This window comes from Podarcis erhardii, assembly GCF_964252035.2.
Source record: "Podarcis erhardii genome assembly, chromosome: 10".
NCBI lineage: Eukaryota > Metazoa > Chordata > Lepidosauria > Squamata > Lacertidae > Podarcis > Podarcis erhardii.
The window spans coordinates 44851061-44865006 of NC_138500.1; the positions used below are offsets into that span (position 1 = coordinate 44851061).

The 13946-nt window shown below is 39.7% G+C and overlaps 1 protein-coding gene across 2 annotated transcripts in view; it reads right to left on the minus strand.

Annotated features, from left to right (window-relative positions):
• TRHDE (thyrotropin releasing hormone degrading enzyme) overlaps positions 1-13946 on the minus strand; it is a 203209-nt gene that overhangs the window by 142242 nt on the left and 47021 nt on the right. For both annotated transcript variants that reach the window (XM_081878691.1, XM_081878690.1), the window contains exon 3: positions 4646-4772. In XM_081878691.1, coding sequence (XP_081734817.1) covers positions 4646-4772 — 127 coding nt within the window. The remainder of the gene's footprint in view (positions 1-4645; positions 4773-13946) is intronic.

A 13946-nucleotide genomic window follows, 5' to 3' on the forward strand; every position in this document is an offset into this window, starting at 1 on the left:
TGGGCACATTTGCATGCTCCACAGTTGCACATGCACAGCCATGCAAACATGTGCACGCATGTACAAAAGGCTTCCTCCAAGCCTAAGTTCTGTTTGTGGAGAAGAGGACAGGATCTGGCAGGGACCAAGGAAGGCTTCTGAGGGAGCATGTGCAGTGGTGTGTACCATGGGGGAAGAAAACATACATACATACATACATACATTTATTTTAGAAGAGGCTATTAAAAGTGAGTTAATGACAAAAACAACTCATAAACAATGGAGTGCCTGATTCATAACTTCAGTCTCTTATGTCACTACATTAGAAAATCTGTAGTCTGCGCTTAACTTTAGTATAATAATTTGAGACACATATTTCCTGCATGTTTTCATTCATTTTCACGTAAGTTCTAGAAAATTCTCTCTTCCCGCCCCCCATCTACTAAGTTGTAGTTTAAGAACACCAAATAAGGCTGTTATTAAAAAAAAAGTCAGTTCCTTCTAACATTATGCAGTAATCTTGAGAAAATGTATGTATGAATCTCAAAAAGAGCTTAATATTCCCCAATTACCTATTTCTCTTAAGCGAAATGGATGAACTATCTATCTGCTTTATTTTTTTTACCTGACCTAAATCATTTCTGGGCCGAGATTTCATGAATTTCAATACATATCACATGGATATATTTCATCCATGGATAATTTCAGTATGCACGATTCAATTAACAGAACATTATTTATTTATTTTGAAACATTATTTATGCACCACTAAAACAGGCACACACAGTATGTTTGAACACAGTGGTTGCATTCACACAGCCCCAGGCACAAGCAGAGTAAACAGATCAGGAAGTCTGGCTTCTCTATGTGTCTGTACTTCAGAACACGGTTTGTTGCTGCTTCTTAACAAGCCACAATCAAGAGACAACCTTAAGCCGTGGTTAAATGTTGGTGTGCTGATTGTTTATCCCATTCGCACTAGGGGAAGACTGAAGCAGGAGTGACCTAGCAGCATCCAGCAGCATGCTGCTCTTTCACAATAAATCACGATAAGCCAGAAAGTCTGGCTTATCATTACAAACAAACACTATCTCGCTAAAGATCATGGCAATTTCTTCCACATAAATATTTACAGAAATAACTAGTTGCCATTTTTAGATTGTTTATCTTAACCCGGCATCGAGAACAACAATGGTGTTTTTTTTAAAAAAAAAAAAATGCAAGGCACACCTCACACTGGAGAATTCCAGAGTTATATTTGTCTGCTATTAATTTTAGTGAATTCTCATATACGGTTTTGGTTAACAGATACATTGGACAAGTGGAGAACACAATTTACACACTTACAATGACTGACAGCAGGTGTGTGAACTGCCACATAAATCTCATGTGCAGCTACTTTAAACATGTCCAGTTTATGGAAGCAAACAAACAAAATATGCAAACTTTTAAGTTACAGCTGCATTCCTCCAAGGACTACAAAAAAGACCAAGAACATGCAAAGGATCTGTTGACAAGTGCAGTGTTTGCAAGGTGAGAGAATTTAACGTAAGTGCACAATGACAGGTAGAAATATCCCAAGATGCTCTGCAACAACCTGAAATAACCAGAACAAATATACCAAACACAAATAAATACTGATGGTAGTTATTCATAGCAAGTTAACAGGACTAAAGTACTCTGGTCACTAGGACATACCAACTTTCAAGGGGTTCTGGAAGTATAGTATTGGAAGAGGCAGAGGTGGAAGAAGAAGAAGAAGAAGAAGAAGAAGAAGAAGAAGAAGAAGAAGAAGAAGAAGAAATAGCAGTAGTGGGGTTTTTCCCCACATGAGTACAAAATCTGTACATTACTATTAGTGTACTGCTTTACCAGAGGTAGGGAACCTGTTCACCTCCAGATATTGCTGTATGACAGCTATAATTCCTGACCACTGGACCATGCTGGCTGGGGCTAATAGGAGTTGGGAGTCGAACAGCATCTGCAGGAGCACAGGTTCCCCATCTCTGTTATATAACTACTGATATATTTGGGCTTAATTAACAGTACTTCTTTCTCCACTTATTTCTTAATAAACAGTGGCTTATTATCAACTTATTCCCAGAGGAACTTATTGCCAGGAATGCTTTACAGAGAGTCTTGCAAAGAAACAGTGTGGATGGTTTAGAATCAGGAGTGGTTAAATATCCATTCAAAGGCAGCATTTTCTATGTGGAAAAATGGGAAGGCCTCTGTTTTTCTTCGCCCAGGCACAAACCAGACAGAAACAGCAGTAGTTTTATCTTCACTGTAATTACTGTGCCAGCAGTACAAAAGTAAAGTACTTTACTGAAATAAATGTGGAAATAAACTTCGAAAGTGTGGGTATAAACCCCATTGCTACTTCTCATGTAATTTATTCAGCAAAACAGGAGTATTACAGCAAGAAGTGTTGACTGCGCATAACTATCACTGAAAGATGTCAGTCTGTCAAGCTACTCCCACAAACAATCATTATTGCTATCTTCAGATTTGTTGAATTCCCATCCCTCTACACCGGGCATGGCCAAACTTGGTCCTCCAGATGTTCTAGGACTACAACTCCCATCATCCCTAGCTAACAGGACCAGTGGTCAGGGATGATCGGAACTGTAGTCCCAAAACATCTGGAGGGCCAAGCTTGGTCATGCCTGCTCTACACAATCCTGGAGAAGGTCTTCAGATACCCAGCTCTAAGGGTCATATAGGGGTTCAAAAGTTAAATCCAGAACTTTGAATTGTACCTAGAAACAAAAAGGAATCCAATGATTTTTATTTTTAAACTAAGGATGTGTCTTCTGATTGACCAGCCTTAGTTAATCATCTAGCTCCAGGTTTCCTGAACCAGATGTAGTTTCCAAGGTATGGTGCCCTCTAGGTGTTTTGGATTACTACTCTCATCGGCCCCATCTGGCACAGCTGTCTTGATAGGGTTTGATTGAAGTTGCAGTCCAAACATCTGGACAATACCAGATTGGCAAAGGCAGCAGTACTCTAACCTAGATGTTATCTGGGCACAAAGAACTGTGACTAGAGAGAAGTAGGAGCTGGTGCACCAGACTCATATAAGAAACAGTAAAAGGTGTTTTCAGCTACAGATGCCACCTCAACATAAAGAAAATAAGGGCCAGAGCTAACTGCCAAGCTGATCCATTAGAAAGAATAAAACTGCAACCAGAATGGGAGAAAATAACACTTCCACCAGCTACCAACAGCACCATCTATTAAATATAATGTGGTCTGTAAGTTAGCTTGTGTACTATCCATCATGTCTAGAAAATACATTGAAATGAGAGACCACACTTTACTGAAAGATATATAGAAAATTACATTTTCAAGATTACCCACTCTTTATCTACTACCATGTTCAGACTACTTAAGTGAACAATTCTTTCCTTTCTGCCCATTAAGAAAGATACTGTGTTTTCCTTTTACCTTCTCGAGATCAAAAGCTTATTTTGCAAAGACTCCGCCACCCCATAGGTCAACGACTTGCATCATATTTTCATGACAAACACTTATGCAAGACAAATTGCAGACAGGCATGAAAAGGCAAAGCAATAAGCTGGAGTTAGTCCAATCTCATGTTAGCTACTTTGACTTTAACACAGTACTACGTGCAACAAAACAATTAAGAGAGGGGGGAAAGAAATACAATTTCAGACTTATTAAAAATGCATAAAGTGCCCACTTGGAACAGTATAAATTAATGTATCTCCTGCCACACCATTAGTTGCAAGGCTAAGAATGATGCTACTCAGCAGGCTAGTGCTTTAATGAAGAAGCACCTGAATTCCAGGGAGGAACACCTGTGGTTGGAAATCAGAAAACACTTGCGATCAAAAAGAGAGCTGCTGAGTAATGTGTTTTCTGGATCTTGGTCCCATGTGTTTCTAAAGAGGGTACATATAATAACACAGTTTGAAATATTCCAGCGTACGAGAGTAGAGTACTAACAGAACAAAGGAAGAGCGCGTATACTTTTAGGTATATGCAAAGTAAGGTTAGAGTCATTCACTTCAATAAGCAGAGTTACAGGAAAGTATTTATCATGATTAAGGAGTGGAAAGTTATATAGAAGAGACGCCAACGAAACATAGCTCAAATGGAAGGGAGACCCATTGTTCTGAGCATGTGAACAAACATTTATAAATGCTTTCTTTCTCTGAACAACTAAGTGTAATGTTCCTGATTGGTCCATACCATTTGATTGTTGTTTAAGACAAGACTACAGATAGACCACCCAGCTCATTCAACTTTTTAGAATATGAATGTAGTACTCACTGGCTTGGATAGTAAGATAAGTAAACTCAAGGAAGTTCACAAAAGCACAGTTTCCTGTCTTCCCTCCTACATCCAACTCTGCCCCCAGAAAAACTCTCTGGAGGATCAGGTACCCTCCTAAGAAATATGGGAGAGTGTAAAGGGGAGAATCCTACAAAATCAGGCCAAGATCCACCCAATTTTAGGCAATTAACCTTGAATATCGCATCCCACATTGTTCAGACCTGACTCTTCACCCGCCAGAGGTGTGACTATAGTGGGGAATGGGGAAAATTTATTTCCTTAAGTTAACTTATATTAGGATCTAAACCATTATTTTTAGCCTTCCATACTCTGATCTTTCAGTTCCTCTCGACAAGCTTACCTAATTTTGGCAGGGAATAGGGCACTTTGAAGTAGTCTTCATAAAACTCAACTAGTCTCCGAGTAATGTTTAGAGCATAATCCCCAGATCCTCTTCTGATGGCATCAGGTCTTGCATACAATCGGATCTGATTGGAAAACAAAACAAATGAAATGACTGGTCATTATGTTTTCTGCCATTTTACATGGATTACAAAGTGAAAACGTCCAAATATGTTAGGTCTCTCTGTCTCCCTCTGCCCTCCCCTCCCTCCAAATCCCAATATGAGCAGCATAGATGGCTTTACTGAAATAACAAACTTGCACAATTAAAAATAACAAAGCTGAAAGTGCCACCAATCCAAAACTGTAGCTGTATATGTTGCCAAATACACAGATTTTAATACATCTTGCATCAAATATGAATATTCAATGCAATTGCTTACATGTGTTTTCCAGAGATATGATGGCACAGTGGATTAGTGTAATGGCTCTTTGCCTACTTTAAATGTAGAGGTGGCTCAGTAGGAAAGGAGTTCATGGCAAGTTAAAGGCACTTTCCATCAAACCCTGAACACATTAGCAGGCTGTGTAGGTAATATAATAATTCATCCACCCTTTCTTATACTGGCACTGATGAGCAAAATAAGCCCTCAGAAATAACCATTTATAAGCTTATTCATGTACACAAACAATTAGTATTCCTGAAGCCTATCCATGACTGCTCCAGGCCAGTATTTCTATTTTCAAAATGCAGTAAGTATATTAAAGCTGTTCATACTTCTTACACAATGTAGATGCTGAAGCTGCGTTCAGCATAAAACATTTCAGCTGTCTTCCTGTATGAATCACCAAAATGAAACAGCCATTTCTTCATCTACAGGGTGTGGGTTGCAGCCTTCATTGCTTCTGTAGGCTGTTCCTGTCAGCCAAAGTTTTTCAAAGTGCCTCACAGAGCATATAGAATTTGTCAGCCTATAAGCTAATGCACCTCAAACACTGCTGCTATTCACCCCAAAGCAGGGCTATATGACAATCAGCGGCTCAGTTCCCATGTCACTTGAAGCCTCAGGTAAGCATTACCATCATGGTTTAAAGAAGAACATGTGGAATGCTGGTACTCAGGGTCAAAGCTATGTCCACTTTGTGCCTTCCCCACTTATGCTGTGCTACTGGGATCTAACCTATGGTTTGGCTTAGAGTTGTGTCTGAACCCAGGTTCATGGTTTCTCAGTTTCTCTCTCTCTCTCTCTCTCCAAACAAACCATGAGCCATAACCAAGGTTTGTTCTTGGTTTAGTACTCATGGTTTGTTTGAGGGAGTCAAACCTTAAGCCCATGATCAGATTTAACACTGAGCCAAACCATGGATTAGCTCTTAATAGTGGCAATGGTGATTTTGCTCCCAGCATGCTACATGCTTACCTTTAAACCATGGTTATTGTGTAAACAAGGCCAATATGCAAACCATTAATGTGGTTGACTGCCAAATGCAACAATAGACCATTCTGGTCTGTTGCACACTCTGCTCCCTAAAAATCTACACCAACAGGGATCAGTCTTAAAAAGAGTGCACCACAAAGCAAATTCAAAATTATGAAGTTGTACCACTTGAGTGTTTGCTATAGTACAGGGATGGCCAACTTCCAAGAGACTGCAATCTACTCACACAATTAAAAACTGGCAGTGATCTACCCTTTGGGGGGGGGGGTTTCAGGTCAAAGTTGTTGAGCTTTTTTAGGAAGGAAAGCTGTTTTTTCAGGAGTTCAGGTAAAAGTTGTTGAGCTTTGACCTGAATCCCATGGGGGTGGGCAGAGAGAAGAGGAAAGGAATAAATGAAAAAAGTATCTCACCAAGAGATCACTAATGAAACAGTCAGCCTAGCAGTAAGAGCTCCTTCTTCCATTCTAGCGATCTAGAGGGCGGGGTGAGGGGGCAGGGGCTGATGGAGGAGCCAGCGATTGACCACGATCTACCAAAACCGCCTGGGGATTGACCAGTAGATCGTGATTGACCTGTTGGACATCCCTGCTATAGTACATATGCATGCAGCCCTATTTCTTCAAAGCACAGTTCTCTACAAAGGCCCCTAGAGTTTAAATGGCTTACACCCATGTAAGTGGGTATAGGCCTACAGTCTATAGAGGCAAACCCATACAATGTGCATGCCTGAGTAAAAATCAAAGGAAGGCCCACAGACTCTCCTGCTGTGACTTGTGGCACCCATGGTTTACAACACAATACATTGTTATAGTTAGATCTTCCCTAAAACAGAGGTTAGTTATGTGCAGAACTGTGTGAAAAAACTGGAGAAAAACTGTTGGTGAATAGCGGTCTTGCCACACTACCCCCTGTGCTTGCTACTGTCTTGCATGTTCTCTTCTGACTTCAAGAAGTCAACAGCATCCATTGGGAGACAATGGAATGATATTTAATATGGCTGCCTCCAGTTCCATTCAGTTCAGCTGGCCTCGGTGCCAAAATATTAAAACACCACAATCAGCATCACAGCTACAGAAGTAACACAGATGCTTGGGATCTTGATGGCTCTCTCACATATTATGTTTTTGCTATTCAAAGATTATGTTTAGACTGCTATAAAGAAAGTTGGTGTGGCATCCATTCTTGTAAAGTAATAAGTTTTAGAAGACAGAAAGAGGTCTTCTCAGCAAGATTTTAGAATCTTTGATAAAAACCAAGTCTCAAAAGTTACATCTCACACAAGCAATGGGGGAAATGTGCTGGTCAGTGTTTCCCCACTCCTTACTGTACAGACCAGATGTGCTCAATGTGGAAACCTCCCAGATGTTGGATGCCCACCCCCATCAACCCTAGTCAGCATGGCTTAATGGTCAGGAATTATGTAAACTGCAGTCCAACACCATCTGGTGGGCAGCACATTGTTTCCCCCTGTTCCACACCATGACTAATATCTGACTTGCATCCATTCACATGCAGACAAGTGTCATGACAGGATCATAATCCACATTGCTTTTGGTAAGTGGAAATGACACAATGGGAAATGGGGAGACAGAATAATTTCCCCAAAGCTTTTCTTGGGAGTTATGAAATTGTACTTTCCAATAAAAACAAAAACACTGGTCATGGTTCATCTTCACATTTGTGCAGGATCTTAGTAGAGTACCTAATTATTGCCTTTTTCTGAGGAAATGTGAAATAGAAAACACAATTAAGCTAATGATTCATGTAATACAATTGAGTTTTACTCTCTGGCGAGCCCTTTTTCTACTTTTTAACACTTGAAGCAATGCAGTATATACATGAATTCCATGATCATGTCCACTTTCCTTAGAAAACATTAACCCCCCATGTCGAGAGACAATGGAAGAAGAGGTGTCTTTGGGGATAAAGACACTTTTCCGTAAGTGCTGTGGTGGATACAGTTCAGTGCATGAGTTTAACACATATTTCATTTGTGACACCAACATGCTTGACTGAAAATCACTATAATCCCTAAGCAGTAGGTCCAGATTAGCTACTCTGCAAACTAAAACTAGACCAAATTACTGCTCAAAGACTGATCCGCCAAAGACTGGATGACATCGATCTACAGCGTAATTATATGCTGGGGGGAGGTGTTTGTTCGCCTCAGAACATTGGTATCACTTTAACTTACTGCGTTCCATCATACCTCTCCTCCCTTTCGACTGTTGCCCATAGACTGGCCTTCACCAAAGCGAGGTTCAACGTTTTTCCCTCCAACGTCCTGAGACATAGATTCTCAAAGGGCCAAGCCCCCGCCATGTGCGAATGTGATAAGGAGACACCGGAGTCGCTCCAGCACATTATGTTCATTTGCCCCCTGTTCAATGTGCCACGGGCAAATTTGTTGGGATCAATCATACAGAAACTAGAGGGTTCCCCACCAAAATTCCACCTTGCCCAAATCTTGCAGGATAAGGATACTCATACGACCCTGAAAGTGGCAAGGTTCCTGGTCGCTGTCCTTACCCAAAAGCGACGCCAAGGAGCACTACAAGCTAACTAAGGCGTAGTATGCCATTATATCTTATAGTATTTTATTGTTATAGTGGTGTTTTAGCGGCTGTTTTTCCCACGTGCACAAGTTGTTATTTATGTGTCGTTTTTACCTGTATGGGCCTATGGCCGTAAATAAAATTACTACTACTACTCTGCAAATGGGAAGGCTCCTTATGTACAGACAAGGAACAGAGATCCAGCAGAGACTACCTGCTTAAGGAAATGTGAAGATGTTCCTTATCAACTTAGCATTTCCCCTACACACACACACACACAGAGAGAGAGAGAGAGAGAGCGCGCTCATGCTGCTATGGAGTCCCTCCCAACCATTGAAGCAACTTTTCAGGAAGCAAAGGAATCCATGAAGATCACACCCCTTCTTCCAGTAGAAGCAAAGCTCTGCTGAGCTTAACTCTAGATCCACCCCACTTCATGGAGAAACTTGTCCCTAGACAATTGCCACTGACTTTGTTCTGTTCTGGTCAATCTATCTGTATCCTTGTATCTTCTTTGTCCATTTCACAGTTTCAGTGCTGCAGTTTCCCAGTGACCTATCTGTTCAATAATAATTTCCCCTCTTACTTGCCCATTCCACAAATCCCACAAGTTTGAAAGAAATATACTATTGTAGTCTTTTTAAAAGTTTTTGTAACTTGTCAACGCTCACAGGCTGTTTTTAAGAGAGAGAGGAAATCCAACGGCTGATTCATGCATTGCTTTTTATGTAGCAAAGTCATCACAAGAGAATTTTAAATGTTCTGTTCATGAAGAGAATATTTCTTGTGAATATGGTCTTACAAGATGACAGCTAGTATTTATCATGTATGAGTAAAAGCCTGAGAACTAACACGTTGCTAAATATGGCAAATACTAGGTGTCACTACAGGGAGAACATTGACAAGAAATATTCACCATGTGAAACATGCGAGGTAAAAGTCATATTGTGATGACTTTATCACATTAAATCTTCATATGTGAAAAGGATGGAAAACAAACACCAACAAGGCAGCCCAGTTATCCTCAAAAAACTGCTGGTGTAAATGTAGAGCAAAGTAACTGTGAATAAATAGGGGGAGCGGGAACAGGAGTGGATAAACGACAAACACCCTGCAATTTAGTTGAATTAAACATTGCTAGATAGGTAGCCAGAAAACCCAGACAAAGGCAATGCTCAATAATAAACCACAGGATAACTCAAAAAGAAATAGAGAAGATCAATACCATGAACTTGTCAGCAGATATTTCAGAATTCAAGAAAAACAATGTTTACTCTATTTCGTGGTGAAACAGATTTGACTGACAAAAATATGCAATTATTTATTATATCCCTGAAGGCTGTTTGATATTTAAACTAAGGGCTTAATACTATATTAGTTTCATTTCTGCAAGATTAGACCCATGATAGTTTTGAATGTTTTTTGCACAGTTGGATCTAAGTCAAGGAAAACAATCTTCACACAGTATATGTTCAGCTTTAAACAGTATAAACAAACTTGCCATAATACAGAATAATGCATGCAAGCTGTCACTGAAGCAAGCAGACATCAGAACAAGATGAGTGAGCTAAATTGCTGGAGTCAGAATAATCCAGACAGTCCCACTAACAAAGGTGCCTTGTGGATGTCAGCTGTTACTCACACATTATCAAAAAGTAACTCATGTTGAGCACCATTTACCAAAACTTTCTACTGAGTAAGGACAACTGAAATGAAAAGGAAAATATGTAGACTTGTACAAACACCATTCATTGCATGGGAATTTGTGCACGAGAAGTGTCTGGGTCAAAAGAGAAGACATGGCAAGTGTGACCATATCAATACCATCAAAATGTTACCTTTTGGTTACCAGGCTCCCTAGTTTGGGACTTGCATAAGCAAGTCAAAGAAGGGAGACACCTGGATTGCCAGTAGTGCATATATGTGAAAAGAATCTAGGGGTCTTAGCAGACCACAAGCTTATCAAGAGTCAACAGTGTAATGTGGCAGCAAAGAAATTCTAGGCTGCATAAACAGAAGTATGGCATTCACATCAATTGAAGTAAGAGTGCCACTCTATTCTATCCTGGTCATACAACGTGTGGAGAAACTATGTCTCCAGTTCTGGGCACCACAGTTTAAGAAAAATATTGAAAAGCTGAAAAATGTGCAGAGGAGGGTGGCCAAGGTTATAATGATGAAGTTGGGTATGTTTAGTCTGGAGAAGAGACTGGTTGCTGATACAATAGCCATCTTCAAATATTTGAAGATGGAGCAAGCTAGTTATCTGGTGCTCCAGAGTATGGGACCCAAACCAGTGGATTCAAATTACAAGAAAGGAGATTCTGACTAAACATGAGGAAGAACTTTCTGGCCGTACTAACTGTTTGACAGTGGAATGAACTAGCTTGGAAGGCAATAGACTCTCTTTCACTGCAGGTATTTAAGCAGAGATTTGATGACCGTCTGTCAGGGATCCTTGGGCTGTAATTCCTGAATTACATTGCAAGGGGTTAGATGATCCTCGAGGTGCCTTCTAAATCTACAATTCTATGATGCTTTGTAACAAAAATGTATTTAGTATATTATAGGGATACAAAATGTCAATGATAAATCAGCTGTTTGCTAAGAGACACTTGCAATGTTTTCAGAAAAATGGCCATGGTTACTTTGGTTGAATCCTTCTGAAGTCAGATAAAAACAAAGTTAAAAGAAACAACCATACAAATGACATCCATTTCAGGAATTCTCATATTTTCCCATTTTTAAACTATATATTCAAGAGAACCTTGCAAAGTGGTCATACCCAGAGGGATGGTATTGAAAGATTAAGATTTTCAAAGATGAAAACAGCCATCTGAAAGATAACAAAACAAAGCCTTATCAAGGGGAAATCCATTATTCCTGGATATGCCCCTTGTATTGCAACATCAAAGAAAAAATGGGTGAGCAAACTGGTAAAACCTTTCAAATGAAGATTATATAGATATGATAAAGCAATATGGTTGCTCTCAAATAAATCTTGTCAATGCTGCACTAACGAGGGGATTTTGCAGTACGAGTACAGATAATAAACTACCTCATTAACAAGTTTTAATTAGTTTTTAAATTGGAATTATTGTGAATTACATGTATATATTTTTGTCATAATCTTCCATTTTTGCAATTTCCATCAACATTTAGTTTAACTACTAAATATGAGGAAAGCAGAGAAAATCATTCATCACAAAAGGACACATTATCATTTAAAGTTCAGTAATGTGCTTCTCTAACTTACTTCAAACTTCATTTTTTGAAAAGAACAAATGAATGTATAATCATAGGATGCATACAATGGTTTCACAAATTGTATCACTAGGCAGCAGGGATCACAATGTGGGCAGGGTAGGGAGGAGATGCTAGTCTGTTTAAAAAGAGGCTGTGATTCTGAATATGTATAACACTGATAACTTATCATTCAGTTTCAAACTGTTTTAAAGGTACAGTGTTTTGTGGCTTTTCTTTTCATTTTGGCTGTTAAAGTAAGTTCAACTTCAAAATAATACTAATACTAATACTAATACTACTAATTTATAGCCCGCCCATCTGGCTGGGTTTCTCCAGCCACTCTGGGCGGCTTCCAGCAAAATATTAAAATACAATAATTCATCAATTATTAAAAGCTTCCCTAAACAGGGCTGCCTTCAGATGTCTTCTAAAAGTCAGATAGTTGTTTATTTCCTTGACATCTGATGGAAAGGTGTTCCACAGGGTGGGTGCCACTACCGAGAAGGCCCTCTGCCTGGTTCCCTGTAACTTCACTTCTCGCAGTGAAGGAACCATCAGAAGGCCCTCAGCGCTGGACCTCAGTGTCCAGGTTGAACGATGAGGGTGGAGATGCTCCTTCAGGTATACTGGACAGAGGCCGTTTAAGGCTTTAAAGGTCAGCACCAACACTTTGAATTGTGCCCAGAAACATACTGTGAGCCAATATAGGTCTTTCAGGACCAGTGTTATGTGGTCTCGGTGGCCACTCCCAGTCACCAATCTAGCTGCCGCATTCTGGATTAGTTGCAGTTTCTGGGTCACCTTCAAAGGTAGCCTCATGCAGTCGTCCAAGCAAGACATACTTGTCCTCTGCCAAGTGTCTTGCCCATATATCCTTGCCTGGCAACAGAGCTCCTCCAACGAGGCATTGCAGAGAACCAAATGCCCCGGAAGATGGCTTAACTTGGACTGGAAACCAGACCTTTAAGTGTTGCGGCTCAAGACTTCTGGAATCAAATTACTAGCTGAAATTATGATATGCATCTAACATGATGGCGTTTAGGCACCTACTGAAAGCACTGTTGTTTAAGAAGGCTTTCCCTGAGGTGTGACCCAATCATTTGTGGAACTGAAATTGTACTTTGGAGACATGGTTTTAGTGTGTATTGTTTTACAGGTGGTTTTATTCAAGGCTATTTTTCTATTTAAAAAAAAAAAGAAAAGAGGAACCAGAACTCACCATGAACACCTCCCCTATTCTTTTAAAATGGCAATGGCACCCACCGAAGAGGTGCTGGGGAACCCCGGAGAGTTCAACTGAAAAAAAACCCTCTGGTTTTATTGTTTCTTAAAACTTGGAGGGGAGGAACTAATTCAGCTTTTGCGCAGAGTAGAACCAGTGAAAAGAATCTAGCTTAGTCATGTTCATTCGTCTCAATGGGCATACTCTGAGTAAAATTTAATTGATTACTATACTTCGTTACTTTATCTATTTTTTTTTTATCTTGCACACCTCTTCAATGGCCTGAAGCTGTGAAACGTTTTATACATTTTCAAAATAAATATAAAGTCAACAACCTTTATGGCCCTCACCCCCCGGTGTCCTAAAATCAGCAAAATAAGTTAAGAGTTTTCTCCCATTGGAGAAGATATGTGAGGCAAGCACCACAATCTCCTGCTAGTTACCCCAGTTCTTTAAAACTGTCTACTCAAGAAGCCCATGAAATCCAGCTCTTTTTTTTTAATCTTTAAGGAGAGACGGTGAAAGGCAGTTTATTTCAGAGAGAAACCTTTAGTGATATGTTTGAGTCTAATGCTTTTATGATTTTATGCAACTCGTTATATCCTGTTTTTTTCCCTCCTGCAGGCTACTATAGTCTATGTGGAATTTTGTATATTTTTATAGTGTATGCTACATTATGTTTTTAAGAATGGAAATGAAAGATAGTTTTCTAGTCTAGGGGGATGAAAATTCAATGAAATAGTTTATATTTACACTGTATGAAGTTGCCATTTTGCAGGTGGTCAACAACCAAATAAATGTTTATGCAGAAAGATACATGCAGCCCTTTGACAATTGCCAGTTTAAATGTGCATTATA